Source organism: Oncorhynchus kisutch, linkage group LG4 (assembly GCF_002021735.2).
Source record: "Oncorhynchus kisutch isolate 150728-3 linkage group LG4, Okis_V2, whole genome shotgun sequence".
In the NCBI taxonomy this organism is placed as follows: domain Eukaryota; kingdom Metazoa; phylum Chordata; class Actinopteri; order Salmoniformes; family Salmonidae; genus Oncorhynchus; species Oncorhynchus kisutch.
Window position 1 is genome coordinate 60,010,469 of NC_034177.2, and position 16,640 is coordinate 60,027,108.

The 16,640-nt window shown below is 43.7% G+C and overlaps 1 protein-coding gene across 1 annotated transcript; it reads right to left on the minus strand.

Annotated features, from left to right (window-relative positions):
• Positions 1-1,168: 1,168 nt before the first annotated feature.
• Positions 1,169-16,455, minus strand: mcmbp (minichromosome maintenance complex binding protein). Its single transcript, XM_020481467.2, has 16 exons — positions 16,225-16,455; positions 15,770-15,855; positions 15,475-15,615; positions 15,103-15,144; positions 14,796-14,885; positions 12,812-12,944; positions 7,406-7,545; positions 7,140-7,237; positions 6,463-6,635; positions 6,136-6,259; positions 5,729-5,843; positions 3,903-4,068; positions 3,287-3,420; positions 2,398-2,562; positions 2,068-2,156; positions 1,169-1,953 (listed from the first exon to the last, which is right to left on the minus strand). Exons 1-16 carry the CDS (start codon positions 16,280-16,282, stop codon positions 1,827-1,829), a joined length of 1,881 nt encoding a protein of 626 aa, XP_020337056.1. The 5' UTR covers positions 16,283-16,455; the 3' UTR covers positions 1,169-1,826.
• Positions 16,456-16,640: the final 185 nt, after the last annotated feature.

Consider the following 16,640-nt stretch of genomic DNA (forward strand, 5'->3'; position numbering starts at 1 on the left):
TTCTTTGACTATTTTCTACATTGTAGTAACCAAAAAAGTGTTACACAAATAAAAATATATATTTGAGATTCTTCAAAGTAGCCACCTTTTGCCTTGATGACCGCTTTGCACTCTTGGCATTTTCTCAACCAGCTTCACCTGGAATAATTTTCCAACATATGCTGAGCACTTGTTGGCTGCTTTTCCTTCACTCTCATCCCAAACCATCACAATTGGGTTGAGGTCGGGGTGATTGAAAAGGCCAGGTCATCTGATGCAGCACTCTACTCTCCTTAGTCAAATAGCTCTTACACAGCCTGGAGGTGTGTTGGGTCATTGTCCTGTTGAAAAACAAATGACAACATCCCTGGTTTGCGCTTAGTGAGACTGTGGTAACCATCATGCTGGTTAAGTGTGCTTTGAATTCTAAATAAATCAGTGTCACCAGCAAAGCACCCCCACACCACCACCTCCATGCTTCAGGGTGGGAACCACACATGCAGAGATCATCCGTTCACCTACACTGTGTCTCAGACACGGTGGCTAGAACCAAAAATCTCATTTGGACTCAGACCGATTTCTAGTGGTCTATTGCTTGTATTTCTTGGCCCAAACAAGATTCTTATTGGTGTTCTTTAGTAGTGGTGGTTCCTTGGTGGCAATTTGACCGTGAAGGCCTGATTTAGTCTCCTCTGAACAGTTGATTTTGAGGTGAGTCCGTTAACATTTATTTGGGCTGCAATTTCTGTAGCTGGTAACTAATGAACTTACCCTCTGCATCAGAGGTAACTATGGGTTTTCCTTTCCTGTGGCGGGCCTCATGAGACAGTTTAATCATAGCGCTTGGTTTTTGCGACTGCACTTGAAACGTTCAAATTTCTTAATTTTCCACATTACAGATTACTACCTCATGAAGCTGGTTGAGAGAATGACAAGTGTGCAAAGCTGTTTAGACAAAGGGTGTCTCCTTTGAAGAATATCAAAATATTTAGATTTGTTTTACACTTTTGGTTACATAATTGCATGTGTTTTGATGTCTACACTAATATTCTACACTGTAGCAAATAGTAAAAAAAAAAAAAAGAAATCCCTCAAGTACCATAGGTGTGTCCAAACTTTTGACTGGTACTGTATAATGGATATATGCATTCCAGAGTGTCCCTAAAAATAATTTGCACAAAAAAACAAATGGCAAGCTATCCATATTTTAATGAGTCAAACAATCATTCACAAACTGATCCCATAAAGCAAGAATTACATTTTGGGGAAGGTCATTCGGCAAATCATGATCAATGTATTGACTCCTGAGAACTTTCAGGCATAAGATGGGGAGAATAAAATATGATCTCAAAATGCCCTATTTACATATACTTTCAGTACCAGATCCAACATGTTCATCTAAAACCTACAACATTTGGTCTAGAGTAAGGGGAGGAAAGTCAACATTGGCTTAGCATATTCTGCGTTAGTTCAAATTTACCTGGATTGAATCCCAAACGTAAACAGTACTTCAATGGAGTTCAAGGCAGTAACATACAAAGCACTGAAAACATCCCACAGTAACAATTAGTCCTGTCATTTCTTTTGCCAGGATTTTAAAATGTTCTTATCAAGAAATTGCAAATATGACAACTGATAAAAAGCTTAACCTGATCTCCCAACACTGAAGCAAAAAAAGCTAAATACAATCCCAGTGCTACGCAAAAAGAACAAAAACTTTTGTACATACGTTTTATTAAGGTGTAACTTTTCAAAAAAGAAATTGCTTTTCTGGTATCAAAATGAAAAATGTTTGTTCCACATAACATTTTTTTTTTTTATATCCACACCGGATGGGGTGTTTGTGATTAAGGCTCGTTGCCATTGAGACTCTTCTGTTGTTCGGTCCTGCTCCTGCGAAGCATGTCTATGTGCTTGGCTCTCATCCATCCATCTCGGGAAAGGGTGGTCTGTCCCAAACTTAAGGAGAGCAACCTGGGGACAAACGTTATGCCGATTTAGCTACAGAAAATGATTTCTTAACTTGAGGAGCATGTTATGCTGAATTAAGACGTCAGGACAAGCATGGCTGAATATCTTCCCACGTACCTTGCGACGACAAGCATCCTATGCAGGTCCTCTGCGGTGACGCTCTGGGGGTCATCTTTGCGCATGTCAACAAAGTCATCCTCAACTGCCTGTGGAAAACAGTAACAAGGCAACTGAATAAGATTTAACAAAAATAAGAAACAAAGTAGGCTCATGTCTATAGAAAATAGAGGGAGTGGTCAGAGTAACCACAGGTCTTGTAAACATGATACCTTACCACGACATAAAACAAAACACCTTGACTGAGCTTAACTATTCAATATGCATTCAGCACAGAAGCTGGGTTCATAACAAAGGTTGGAAATCTGAAAAATCAAAAGTAGCATTCACCTTGGTGACCTCATCAGAGATGCTGTAGTCGAGGGTACGGGCCAGACTCAGGTACACACGGAACTTGTTAATCTGTGATGTGAACTGTGCCATGTGGATGGTAGTGAGATACTCCTCCATGTTGGGTGGGGTCACTTGGGGCTGTAGGGGCACCTGGCAGTCTGACTGTGGAATGGGAGCAGAGATTCTATGATAAACCCATCACACGAGGGGGGTTATTTCCTGTAACGGCCCGAGAAAGATTCAGACCATCCAGTCAATGGGAGTGTGACAAATATGTTGACGAGGTATTTGCGGGAAGTCCTCAAGTCGAGGGCTTGATTTCAAACCTCTGGTGCTGGTGAGCACTGGTTCACTTAAACCCGAGTTGGGTGTGTGTATATAGAACTTCAGCAGCTAATTTCACATTCGCAACACGGGACTCATCATCGACAAGGAAGATGAACTTGTGACCATCTGCTCCCACAGTTGTTTATGACACATTCACCCTGCCCTTCACAGTGGCGTGGCCTGATAGACGGCCCAATCCCGACGCCTCTGGCCAGGATTGTCCCGGTGGCACAGCTGCAGCCATAGCAACTCCATTCCACCAAACACACAGAAATAGCACACAGCGCATTCCTTTGGCCGTTTGCAACACAGTGAGGCCAAGTTCTAAAGCCAGACCACGGCGCTGCTAGGGGCTGGGGGGAGACCAATGGGCAGCGAGAAGGGGGCAGCATGATGGCGCTGGTTGGAAACAACCCCATGGCATTTGACACGTGTCAGTCTCCTGACATCCTGGCTGAAACCTAACCTCTGCGGACACACACACACACACACACACACACCTCTTACGCCCTCTGGTGTGTGGGCCTTGCCTCCTCAGACCCTCTTTTTTTGTACTCACCGGCAGCAGCGATCGGCCCTCTGATGTGACGAGCACGTTAATATTGCAGGGGAATTCCATCTGGTGGTAGCTGAAGTCATAATCAACCTTCTGCCAAGAGATCAGGTTCCCCAGGGCTGTGATGTTCCGCACACCTACAGCACACACGGATATCTATGGACATCTCGCCACGGCACAAAGCTATTTCCAACGGATTTACATGACATTGCACTACCGTAATTGGTAAACCAAATGAATTCATTAATATACCCCGGACTTCGCACACGACAGCTAGAGGCACTCCCGATACATGCTGTGCCCGATACATGTGCTCCCAGTCGCCGATACATGCTGCGCCCGATACATGTGCTCCCAGTCGCTGTAGTTATTTCGCGCTGCCCAGAAACAACCCCTTGTCTCTGCCACCTATCCCCACTTGTGGAGATCTGAGAGGATACGACAGGTACAAGCAATGTGGAAAATTCCACCTAGCATATCAGAGGGCAAGGCGGAGCAATCGCCACATTATGAACACCTATCAAATCTACACAAGTGTCCGAGCTTAAAAGTTGTTTCTGGGCAGGGCCTCAGTTTCTTGCCCTAGTGGCGGCCAGTAGTTCACAGTGCCCCCTCTTACCTGAGCTGTCCAGTTGACCCTGCTCCAGCTGCGTCTCATCAAGGAAGAGGGAGGTGTTCCTGGCCAGCTGCAAGGCTCCACTCACCAGCCGGTTGGCCACATAGTCCTTCTTAGGCACCAGACGCATGCTGTTCATTGTGTGGAGGCTCATACTGAGACGGTATGACTACCGGGGAGAAGAAAAACAGTAACCAAAGTTACTTTAACGTACATCGATAAATTGTCTGCCGGTTCAAGTCTTGTAATGCATGTTGTGCGATAGGTTATATTCATGCAATGTACACTACATGACCAAAAGTATGTGGACACCTGTTTGTCAAACATCTCATTCCAAAGATCACAGGGATTTATATGGAGTTGATCTCCTCTTTACTGCTATAACAGCCTCCACTCTTCTGGGGAGGCTTTACACTAGATGTTGGAACATTGCCACGGGGACTTGCTTCCATTCAGCCACAAGAGCATTAGTGAAGTCGGGCACAGATGTTGAGCAATTAGGCCTGGCTCGCAGTCGGCGGTCCAATTCATCCCAAAGGTGTTCAATGGAGTTGAAGTCAAGGCTGTGTGCAGGCCAGTCAAGTTTTTCCACACCTATCTCAACAAACCACTTCTGTATGGACCTCGCTTTGTGCACGGGGGCATTGTCATGCTGAAATAGGAAAGAGCCTTCCCCAAACTGTTGCCAGAAAGTTGGAAGCACGGAATCGTCTAGAATGTCATTGTACGCTGTAGCGTTAAGATTTTCCTTCACTGGAACTAAATGGGCCTTGCCCTAGACCATCATTGGTCTTGAGACTGGTGTTTTACAGGTACTATTTAATGAAGCTGCCAGTTGAGGATTTGTGAGGGGTCTGTTTCTCAAACTATCTATTATGGTTAGAGCCCGTTTGTGCTGTTCTGTGAAGTGAGAAGTACACAGCGTTGTATGAGACCTTCAGTTTCTTGGCAATTTCTCACATGGAATAGCCTCCATTTCTCAGAACAAGAATAGACTGACGAGTTTCAGAAGAAAGGTCTTTGTTTCTGGCCATTTTGAGCCTATAATCAAACACAAATTATGATGCTCCAGATACTCAACTAGTTTAAAGGCCAGTTTTATTGCTTCTTTAATCAGAACAACAGTTTTCAGCTGTGCTAACATAATTGCAAAAGGATTTTCTAATGATCAATTAGCCTTTTGTAATGATAAACTTGGATTAGCTAACACAACGTGCCATTGGAACACAGGAGTGATGGTTGCTGATAATGGGCCTCTCTACGCCTATGTAGATATAAATAAATAAAAACATTTAAATCAGCTGTTTCCAGCTACAATAGGCATTTACAACATTAACAATGTCTACACTCTATTTCTGATCAATGTGATGTTATTTTAAAATGGGGGGGGGGGGGGTTCTCTTTCATAAACAAGGACATTTCTACGTGACCCCCAAACTTTTGAACGGTAGTGTATGTTTGCAAGCACATTTCTCTCTGGGATATGTATACATTCAAACTGTCAAATTCCAAAGCCACTCCCCTCAGATTTGGAACAACCCTCAAGCCCATGGATCCCTAATTGTCATCCTAGAGATCTACAAAGTGTGCCTTCTTTCACTATTGCCAGACTCTATTCTACTCTATTCTTACGTGGAAGGATAAATTCATTTAGTCATGACAAATGAAGACACTGTACTGCCATACTTCTGTCTGGAGTTACTGTTCTACTCAAATTTTAATCTCAATTACTAGTGGCACCCAAAACCTGCTGCGACATCTCAATTCAAAATCTCAAACAGTCAAACCAGTTGATTTAACGCGGGCCACGATAAAGAATATTAACTCACACAAGGCACCAGCTGTTGGACGATCTGATAGAGTCGCTCTGTGTAGGAGTTGAGCGGGCAGCCACTCAGATTCAGGGTGAATTTGCCCAAAGGCAGGACATCCCGCCTGGTATACCTGTGAATACAGAGACCCACACAATCACTATCAGGAACCACCTTGAGGAGCTTGTTACAATAAAGAGTAGCGGTGGTACTTACTATGCACTACAGATAAGAGTCATAAATAGAGAAATGAAAATAGACATCGTATATCTCTGGCACGGTTTCCCCGGACCCAGATTAAGCCTCGTCCTGGGTTAAAAAAATCATTCTCAAATGGAGAACGTCCACTAAATTGTTTTAGGCCAGGAGTAAGCTCACGCTGGGTTTTGGGAAACCATCCCTTTGTGTATGGAGGGCACACGCACACGTTAGAGATGAGGTGCAGTAAGAGGTACTCGGCAGCCAGTCCGTCTCCCAGAAGAACGTGGGTGAGGTAAGCGAGCAGCTCTGCCCTCACCGATGCCATCTCAACCAGGAAAGAGGATACAACTGAGAAGGGGAGACAAAAGTTTAAAACAGACACTCCACAGAACAGTTAAGGAACCCTATAATTAGATTTGTTTTGTTTTTAAAGCAGGTCCAAATAGATTTTTTTGTTTGTCGCATAAATCATTAATTGATGTCAGTGGGAGAAATGCACCGCCCCTCAGTGAAGACAAGTAAATGTATATTGTGATGTGTCCCAGTCTTACAGGCGCTTTGGTCCTCTGTGGGAGCAGAGGGCAGAAGAGGGTTGTTGTGTTGCAGGGGGCGGGCGTACAGCATGTGGAGACGGGGCACCAGGGAAGCAGGGGGGTCATGAGCTCTCTGTTCCTCTGGAGTCTCCATACTCTCGGTGGGGTTTAGCAGCAACAACGAGGGGTCTCTGTGTGGATACACAATGCTGTGAGCAATACGGATGCACAAAACACAACTAAAACAAGGGGCCTCCCGGGTGGAGCATCTGCATCGCTGTGCCACAAGAGACTCTGGGTTCGAGCCCAGGCTAAACCCTCCCTAACCCGGTTTGGCCGGTCGGGATATCCTTGTCTCATCGCACACTAGCGACTCCTGTGGCGGGCCGGGCGTAGCGCACGCTGACCAGGTCGCTAGGTGCACAGTGTTTCCTCCGACACATTGGTGCGGCTGGCTTCCGGGTTGGATGCGCGCTGTGTTAAGAAGCAGTGCGGCTTGGTTGGGTTGTGTTTCGGAGGACGCATGGCTCTCGACCTTTGTCTCTCCCGAGCCCGCACGGGAGTTGTAGCGATGAGACAAGATAGTAACTACTATAGATACCATGAAATTGGGGAGAAAAAGGGGGGTACATTTATATTGATTTTAAATTATTTAAAAAAGAAAACTAATTTAAAAACAAAGTCAAGCGCCTTACTTTTCTTCGCCCAGCACAGTCAGGACTGGGTTGACGGAGAGAATCCCGTAGATCTCCAGTGTGTCGTTCAGTTTGAAGCTGTCCAACCCCTCATAGACCTGTCAACAGAGCACCTGGTGAGTCCGAGCCAAATGGGATCTTTGGAATCACTTGACTATTCTGACACACAAATAGGCTAGTTACAGAACCCAGGCAAAATATAATATTAATCAACCACTGGACAGGCTGGGCCTGAAAATCACCCAGGATGATTTGGTTCGTTTTACCTTCACTAGACAGGCTGGGCCCCTCTCCCCCGGCAGGGGAAAGTTGAGGTCCAGATGGGAGGAACAGTCTGAGGGGGCAGTTGTCTGGCTGGAGGGGGCTTCGGTCTCCTGCCGCTTGGAGTCCCCGTTGCCATGGGGCTCTGTAAATAGAAGAGAGAACGGTTGGTATGGTGGTTTCTCAATTCAAAAGTTGCGTTCATGCCTCGACACTATGGCAGATAGTGGTAAATTGCATCATTCCATCATTGCGCCACACGATCACAAGGGGGAGTTAGAACACCGATTGTGCTTTTGGTTTCTCTCCATCGAGAAGAATACAAACTGGCTTCATTTAACCACAGTGTGGAAATACCGATAGCCCCTCTTGATGAAGAGAGTTTCTGAAACATGGAGGAGTCCTCCTTTGCTGATGTGAAGAAGAAACTGAAGGAGTCCTGCGAGGATACGGACGGAAAAAGGTTGCCCATATTTTCAAGAGCTGAGCAATTTCATTAGTTTTATTTATTAATAAAATGTACTTGTTTATTTAGACAATTGAATGTATTCGTTTAGGCTTTGCCTATTTAGTAGGCTATTTTTGGGGCCCACTAACTCACTCATTTGTGGCCCTGGATCAAAATAAGACATTCTTTCTTATAGTCTAATAAAGAGCTCTATAGTCTAATTTTTTTTTGTTAATCTTCAATTATTTGTGACATTATGGTTACAATGAAGAATGTAAACGAAAGAAATCAAATAAATCCCATTCAAAATCAGATTCGTGTTTGGGAGCTGTAATTTTCCCGATTTTTTTTACATGACAAAAACATCACACAATGATCAATGACATCACACCCGCTCAGCTCCACATGCTCACCCCCCCCCCCCATCATGACTCTCCACCACATGGCCCCAAACGGCACCATTTTGTTCCTCTCCGTGGCCCACGCACTTTCAACATTTAGATAATAAAGCCTGACCTTTCCGTCGTGTTAATGGAATATCGGTTGATCTCCACTTAAGTATACATTCTCTCTCTCAAGATGATCGACAAGAAAAGTCTCCTCCAACCCATCGGGTAATCTCACTGCACGCACCTTCATATACCACGTCTTGAAGTGCGCTGACAAGACAGATTAAACACCACATTTCCATTGTAATACTTCTGACAGACAACTTTCTAACTCCGCCCAATAACTTTGACACTTTATAACATTGAGAGGCGGCATGGATTATTTTTACCTAACGAAAAATAAACCCGGTAATCTAATTGAATTGACTGCCGACCTCAGACCTGTGGGTTTAACCTTCTGAATGAATGATTATACTCAAGGAGGAATTGACTGCTGACCTCAGACCTGTGGGTTTAACCTTCTGAATGAATGATTATACTCAAGGAGGAAAAAAGCTGATTTATGGAGTTCCGAGAGTCAATCCATTACCCAACAAAATAACAAATTGATTTAGCCAAAATGCTTTATGTGATTATTATTCCACTTCTCCTGCATCAATTAATTTGTCTGCATGTCTATTCAACACTTGGCTGAACAGAAACAACGCCTCGATATATATTGTCTTCCACAATGCGGCACATTGACAATTCAAATCGCTTTGAAAAGAGCCTTCTAATACAGCGAAAGCTACTAAAAACTAAACTTTCATCACTCTTGATTTCTTCAAATTGCTGTGCAGGAAAAAGACGTCCTCCAACGTGCGTGGTCGCAGGCTGGCTTCTCTCCGACACCACAAAATCCATCTGTAGGTGACTCTTTATCCCTAGGAACCATATAGTGATCTAGTGAAGAGTCGGCTGTTTGCTTGCTTCCGAGGCGTGTGGCCTCCGACGCAATCGAGGAACTCAACAAGATTCATAAGTATTTTTTTCACAAAAGCTGGCAAACGCTTATTTTATCTGCAGTTCTGAGCTGGGAACTGTCCCACTCCATGGTAAATAGCACCCTCTCCACGAGCACCCACTCATATTTAAACTATATATTTTTTAGCGGAATCCACATGTCAAGTGTAATTGCGCCATTGTATTTACCCAAGTTCCCTCTCAACTATGGGACCACCCCCCAGCTGATTTTTTTTTTGCCCAATGCAGGACTCAAGCGCAAGAGGAGAGAGACTCGGACAGAAAAATTCCCACCTCCATTAATTTACAAAGGGTTAGTCTAATAGCTCGGCTAGGTGAGAAAAATCCCCCAATTTGGGCTACAGTTTAGGATACAGATCACCGACTGACCTATATTAAAAGTGCCAAAAAGGGCCAACTTGAAATGAATTCAAGGCTGAAGTCCTCTATGGTTCTACATTTCTAAGACAATATCACAGACCTGATTTTCCCCTCACAAAAAATGCATCAACCCCTAAAAATGTCAATTTATTATAACCCACATAATTCAAACCGAAAATATTAATAACCACTAGGCTAATAAATAAATCACATTTTCCTTTCAATTATTTAATTAACTTGTTACTTCAAATTATCTATTTGGTGCGCACACAAAAGCGATTTAGAGTTGAACGGGAGCGGCGAGTATGTTGATATAAACGGTAACATTATCAAAATTCCTGCTGTATGATTCAGTGCATTGCCAATCACATCACTCAAAAATATAAGAATTGGGGGCCTCCCGAGTGGTGTAGTGGTCTAAGGCACTGCATCACTACAGATCCTGGTTCAATCCCAAGCTGTGGCGCAGCCGGCAGCGACCGGGAGACCCATTTGGCGGCGCACTATTTGGCCCAGCGTCATCCGGGTTAGGGGAGAAGTGGTTAAATAAGGTTATGAATACCAACATATCAGAAAATAATTAAGAGCATGCAGCAGAGTTCACAGCTGGCGATGCCTCAACTGCAGGCCGGGTGTTACGTTACAGTCTTATTCTAAAATGTATTCATCTACACACAATACCACGACGACAAATAAAAACATTTATTAAAAATATAAAAACTGAAATATCACATTTACATAAGTATTCAGACCCTTTACTCAGTACTTTGTTGAAGTACGTTTGGCTGCGATTACAGCATCAAGTCTTCTTGGGTATGACACTACAAGCTTGGCACACCTGTATTTGGGGTGTTTCTCCCATTCTTCTATGCAGATCCTCTCAAGGTCTGTCAGGTTGGATGGGCTGAGTTGCTGCACAGCTATTTTCAGGTCTTGCCAGAGATGTTGGATCGGGTTCAAGTCCAGGCTCAGACTGGGTCAATCAAGGAGATTGACACTTTTCCCGAAGCAACTCCTGTGTTGTCTTGGCTTTGAGCTTAGGGTCGTTTTCCTTTTTGGAAGTTCAACCGTCACCCCAGTCTGAGGTCCTGAGCGCTCTAGACCAGGTTTTCATCAAGGATCTCTCTGTACTTTATACCATTCATCTATGCCTTGATCCTGACTAGTCTTTCAGTCGCTGAAAAACATCCCCACAGCTTAATGCTGCCACCCCCATGCTTCACACCGTAGGGATGGTGCAGGTTTCCTCAAGACGTGACGCTTGGCATTCAGGCCAAAGAGTTCAATCTTGGTTTCATCAGACCAGAGAATCTTGTTTCTCATGGTCAGAGTCCTTTAAGTGCCTTTTGGCAAACTCCAAGCGGGCTGTCATGTGCCTTTTACTGAAGAGTGGCTTCCGTCTGGCCACTCTACCATAAAGGCCTGGATGGAGTGCTGCAGAGATGGGAGAACCTCTCAGAAGTTCAACCATCTCCACAGAGGAACTCTGGAGCTCTGTCAGAGTGACCACTTGGTTCTTGGTCATCTCCCTGACCAAGGCCCTTCTCCCCCAATTGCTCAGTTTGGCCGGGTGGCCAGCTCAAGGAAGACCATTGACGGTTCCAAACTTCCTCCATTTAAGAATGATGGAGGCCCTTGTGTTCTTGGGGACCTTCATTGCCGCAGACATTTTTTGGTACCCTTCCCCAAACCTGTGCCTCGACGCAATCCTGTCTCGGAGCTCCACGGACAACTCCTTCGACCTCATGGCTTGGTTTTTGCTCTGAAATAAATGCACTGTCAACCGCAATCAAGTTGTAGAAACATCTCAAGGATGATCAATGGGAACAGGATGCAGCTGAGCTCAATTTCGACTCACAGCAAAGGGCCTGAATACTTGTGTAAATAAGGTTTCTGTTATTTAAAAAAAGTGCACAAATTTCTATAAACATGTTTTCGCTTTGTCATTATGGGGTATTGTGCGAAACTCCCCAAATACAGGTGTGCCAAGCTTGTAGCGTCATACCCAAAAAGACTCAAGGATGTAATCACTGCCAAAGGGGCATCAACAAAGTACTAAGTAAAGGGTCTGAATACTTTTATAACATTTGCAGAAACATCTAAAAACACGTTTTTGATTTTCCATTTTGGGGTATTGTGTGTAGATTGATGATTAAATCAATTTTAGAACAAGGCTGTAACAAAATGTGGATAAAGTCACAGGGTCTGAATACTTTCTGAATGCACTTTGAAAAGTATTCAGACCACTTGAATTTTCCCACATTTTGTTACATTACGCGCTCCGTTGCATCAGTCGGTCTTCACTTGTAGCCTGCTTTGAAGCGGCAATGTCTGCGAGAAGGACCCGACCATGTGATGGGCATTAGCTAATAAGAATTGAGATACCTGGCAATTGGCAGCAGAGAAGGAAATGCACTACTGAAAAAAGTCAGACCATTTGGAACACAACAAATACAACAATAGTACAGGAAAGATTATAAGCAGTCATATGCATTCATGACTGCAATTATCAGCCAACATGCAGTTCATTTGTTGTTTAATTATTCAAGGCTACCTACGTTACTTATTTTTTATAACTAAAACGCTTGAATTAAATGATCAGACCAAAAGACGAGGACACAACAGTTCACCTGACAAGACGAACACCTGACATTTCTAACTCAATATCACAGACCTCATTTGCCCCGACGAAAGTTAAATCAAAGCCCGACCAACAAAACTACTGTATAATAGGTCATGATGTATATACTGTATATCCAATGGAAAGCATACAGTGTTTGTTCACCATTTTCGTTAATAAAAGAAGGATAAAAAAGACTAGATGGAGCGGACGTGCTCAAAGATGCCCTCTGGTGTTTCAAATGAGCATTAATGGCAAAGCACTGTGACTCACCGAAGCATTACACAGCATACTATACTGCGGAATGACGCAACTTTAAAAATGAGGAACCACTGTAGTGCTGCTGAAACTGAGTCTTCAACCTGGCTGAATCAGCCAGGGTCATAACCAGCCAGGGTCATGCCCACTAGGCATGAAAATAAAAAATAAATTAAAAAAACTGTCCAAACCGGGGAGGTACTATCTGAATGCATGTCGGGTTTTATTTAAAAAGTTTTGCTACAGTGTGCCCTAACGAACACGTCTCAAACATGCATCCAAGTAAAGCAGTTCGTAAGGGGTGTGTACCCACCTGTGTGTGGTTCTCTCTGCTTCTGGGGTTGTGTGTCCATGTCGTCGTCGTCCTCTTCGTAACTGCGCTTCTGTCTGCTTGGGACATAGGAGGTGGATGGGACAACTCTTGCCTGACTAGAACAGCCATAGCTGTGTGGCAGAGTTAAGAACAACTCCATAGCTTGAGACAGCCATTTAGGCAAACCACTGCACCTACACAAATAGTGAGCAAAATTCTGACTCATTTCAACAAACATGGATAATAACAGAGCATACTGCATAATCATATTCATAGGCTCAAAGCCAAATTTGGACCAAAAAGTCAGAGGGGGATAAGCCCCTCTTTTGGCAGACAGCCAAATTAAAATGCTTTGTTGAATATACAGTGTATTATTCAGAAAGTATTCAGACATCTTGACCGGTACCACATTTTGTTAATGTTGATTGAGCGGGGGGACGGGACGGGGGACAATCTATACACAATACCCCATAATGACAAAGCAAAAACAGGTTGTGAAATTTTTGCAAATATATTAAAAATAAAAACTGAAATATCACATTTACTTAAGTATTCAGACCCTTTACTCAGTACTTTGTTGAAGCACCTTTGCGATTACAGCAATTACAGCCTTGAGTCTTCTTGGGTACGACACTACAGGCTTGGCACACCTGTATTTGGGGAGTTTCTCCAATTCTTCTCTGCAGATCCTCTCTAGCTCTGTCAGGTTGGATGGGGAGCGTCGCTGCACAGCTATTTTCAGGTCTCTCTAGACATGATCGATCGGGTTCAAGTCCGGGCTCTGCTTGGCCACTCAAGGACAATCAGAAACTTATCCCGAAGCCACTAATAAGTTGTCTGTTGTCTTAGCTGTGTGCTTAGGGTCGTTGTCCTGTTGGAAGGTAAAGCTTCACCCCAGTCTGAGGTCCTGAGTGATCTGGAACAGGGTTTCATCAAGGATCTCTCTGTACATCTTTCCCTCGATCCGGACTAGTCTCCCAGTCCCAGCTGCTGAAAAACATCCCCACAGCATGATGCTGCCACCACCATGATTCACCATAGGGATGATGCCAGGTTTCCTCCAGATGTGACGCTTGCCATTCAGGCCAAAGAGCGCAATCTTTGTTTCATCAGACCAGAGAATCTTGTTTGTCATGGTCTGAGAGTCCTTCGGGTGCCTTTTTAGCAAACACCAAGCGGACTGTCATGTTCCTTTTACTGAGACTGGCCACTCCACCATAAAGGCCAGATTGGTGAAGTGCTGCAGAGATGGTTGTCCTTCTGTAAAGTCCTCCCATCTCCACAGAGGAACTCTGGAGCTCTATCAAAGTGACCATCAGGTTCTTGGTCACCTCCCTGAACTAGTCCCATCTCCCCTGATTGATCAGTTTGCTCAGGAGGCCAGCTCTTGGAAGAGTCTTGGTGTCTCAAATTCTTCCATTTAAGAATGATGGAGGCCACTGTGTCATTGGGGACCTTCAATGGCGCAGACATTTTTGTTTTGTACCCTTCTTCAGATCTTTGCATCGACACAATCCTGTCTGAGCTCTACGGACAATTCCTTCCACATCATGGCTTGGTTTTTGCCCTGACATGCACTAACAACTGTGGGACCTTATATAGACAGGTGTGTGCCTTCCAAATCAAGTCCAATCAATTGAATTTACCACAGGTGGACACCAATCAAGTTGTAGAACATCTCAAGGATGATCAATGGAAACAGGATGCACCTGAGCTCAATTTCGAGTCTCATAGCAAAGTGTATGAATACTGATGTAAATGGGATATTTCTGTTTCTTAATTTTTTAGAAATTTGCAAAAATGTCTAAAAACATTTTTTTCTTTCTTTGTAATTATGGGTTAGTGTGTGTAGATTGCTGGGGATTTGTTTTAAATGTTTCAATCCATTTTAGAATAATGCTGTAACGTAACAAAATGTGGTAAAAGTCAAGGGGTCTGAATACTTTCAGAAGGCACTGTATATCACAGCAGAAAGAAAGGATATCTCTTTAGCCCAAGGGCTCTCTCCTGGAATAGGGACACAATAGAAGGTCTGTCTCTCTGCAGTCACAGTGTTTCTGGAGTTCAAATCCACCTGAAGAACACAGGTAATCAAGAGCAGTCATGTGAATTTGAATCTTAACACTACCACTCCTGGGTTTAAACTAAAATCTACATTGTTGACACCACTTGCATGCTCTGTGTAAAAATGACCTGCCCTGACTGCCATGCAAAGGTCTAATACATTAGCTACACATCTTTCAAACTATGGCTGCTGCTGAACTTGGACAATGTTAGAGAGATGAGCTTACCCCACATTCTGTGACATCTTTGTACTTCCCACATCTCAACACCTGAGAATGTCAGACAGACAACTAATGACAGGAGGAACAGAACAAGATTGGAAAAACATTTTCCTACTTACCATATAGTTCCACCAATTACAGTAAATTGACTGCACTTTCAACAAGAACATAGACTATGAACTATCTACAAAACTAAAACGGGTTGTTCTCACAGGGCTAGGTGAAATGCACCTCGAACATCCTAGAATTTCTCAGAGTCTCATTAGCAGATTCCCATGCAGGCAAATGCCTACAGATAACACTGACAGCAGGTGTCTGTGTAATATAGTGCATTCTGCAGCTACTGAAGCAAAGGAATGGAAGAGATTAAGGCCTTACATTGGCCTTGGTTGAGGGGTCCACAGTCTCATACACTCCCATGTAGAACTCTGGATCAAACATGTCTTGGACCAAACAACGGAATTTCACAAGGCTGTTGGGCTTCAAGTAGTGCAAGGGCACATCATTTAGCGAAGGAACCTGAAATGAAAACAAACAAAAATATGTACAAAGGAAGGGTGTGCTGGATTCTATATTCATTTAGGTGTTTAGTGTGCTGCTAGTTCACAGTGACCAATGTTAGACAAATGAGAATAAATAGCATTCTTCAGAGACATTTTAAAAATGTCCATACCCAGCTATGAGATTCCTTTTCCCTCAGCTGCCCTTTGAAGTATTCCAACACTTTTGCTTCCCATTCTGGGTTAGAGTTGCTCTGGGCTGCAGGACAACAGAAGCGACAGACAAACCACATCCGCATTATACATACTGATCAGCAGAAAGTCACAGCGCCACAAACGGGAGACGTAAACATGTGTATTGACCAATCATAAGAAACAACCACCTATTATAACACAGAATAGAAATTCAACTAAATATGAATGACCTCCGAAAACACATGCCACACTTTTAAAGCAGCCCCATGTTAGCTAACATTAGTAAGTTATTCCAGTCTCATCAGTTTGTTGTTCTGGAAAATCAGCTGTTTTCAAACTCGTAACTAGCTAGCTAACTGTGGCTAGCTAGCTAAGTTCCTGAACCAGCATGGTCTCGCTAGCAGCACCTCTTCCACTGCATTTGTTTTCTTACCAAACATCGCTTCGACAACGCCCAATGGCTTGTTTATCCAATCGTGAGACGACGGCATTATTTACCAGTAAATATTTTTTGGGAAGGCCGATAAAATAAACGACAGAGAATATCAATCGTTATTCCTCAATAACTTTTCTCTCTTTCTCTTTCTCTCTCTCCTGCCGCGCACAGCTCAGTCCGCGTTCACACTGGCGGGAACTTTGCGTCACTAGCCATGAGAACGCAACGCCCTCGTCGTCGCCGCTGCATCTTTTTAGGGATATTTTCGACAATATCTGTAATATTATTGTATTTTAAATAATATCCATGTTACTCATGTTGACCGTCGACTGGAGATGAAAGTCGATCAGAAACTTTGTGTTAAACGTTGTATTGTTTAATTGCAGTAGCTCAGCCACAGCAGTAGATGGCAG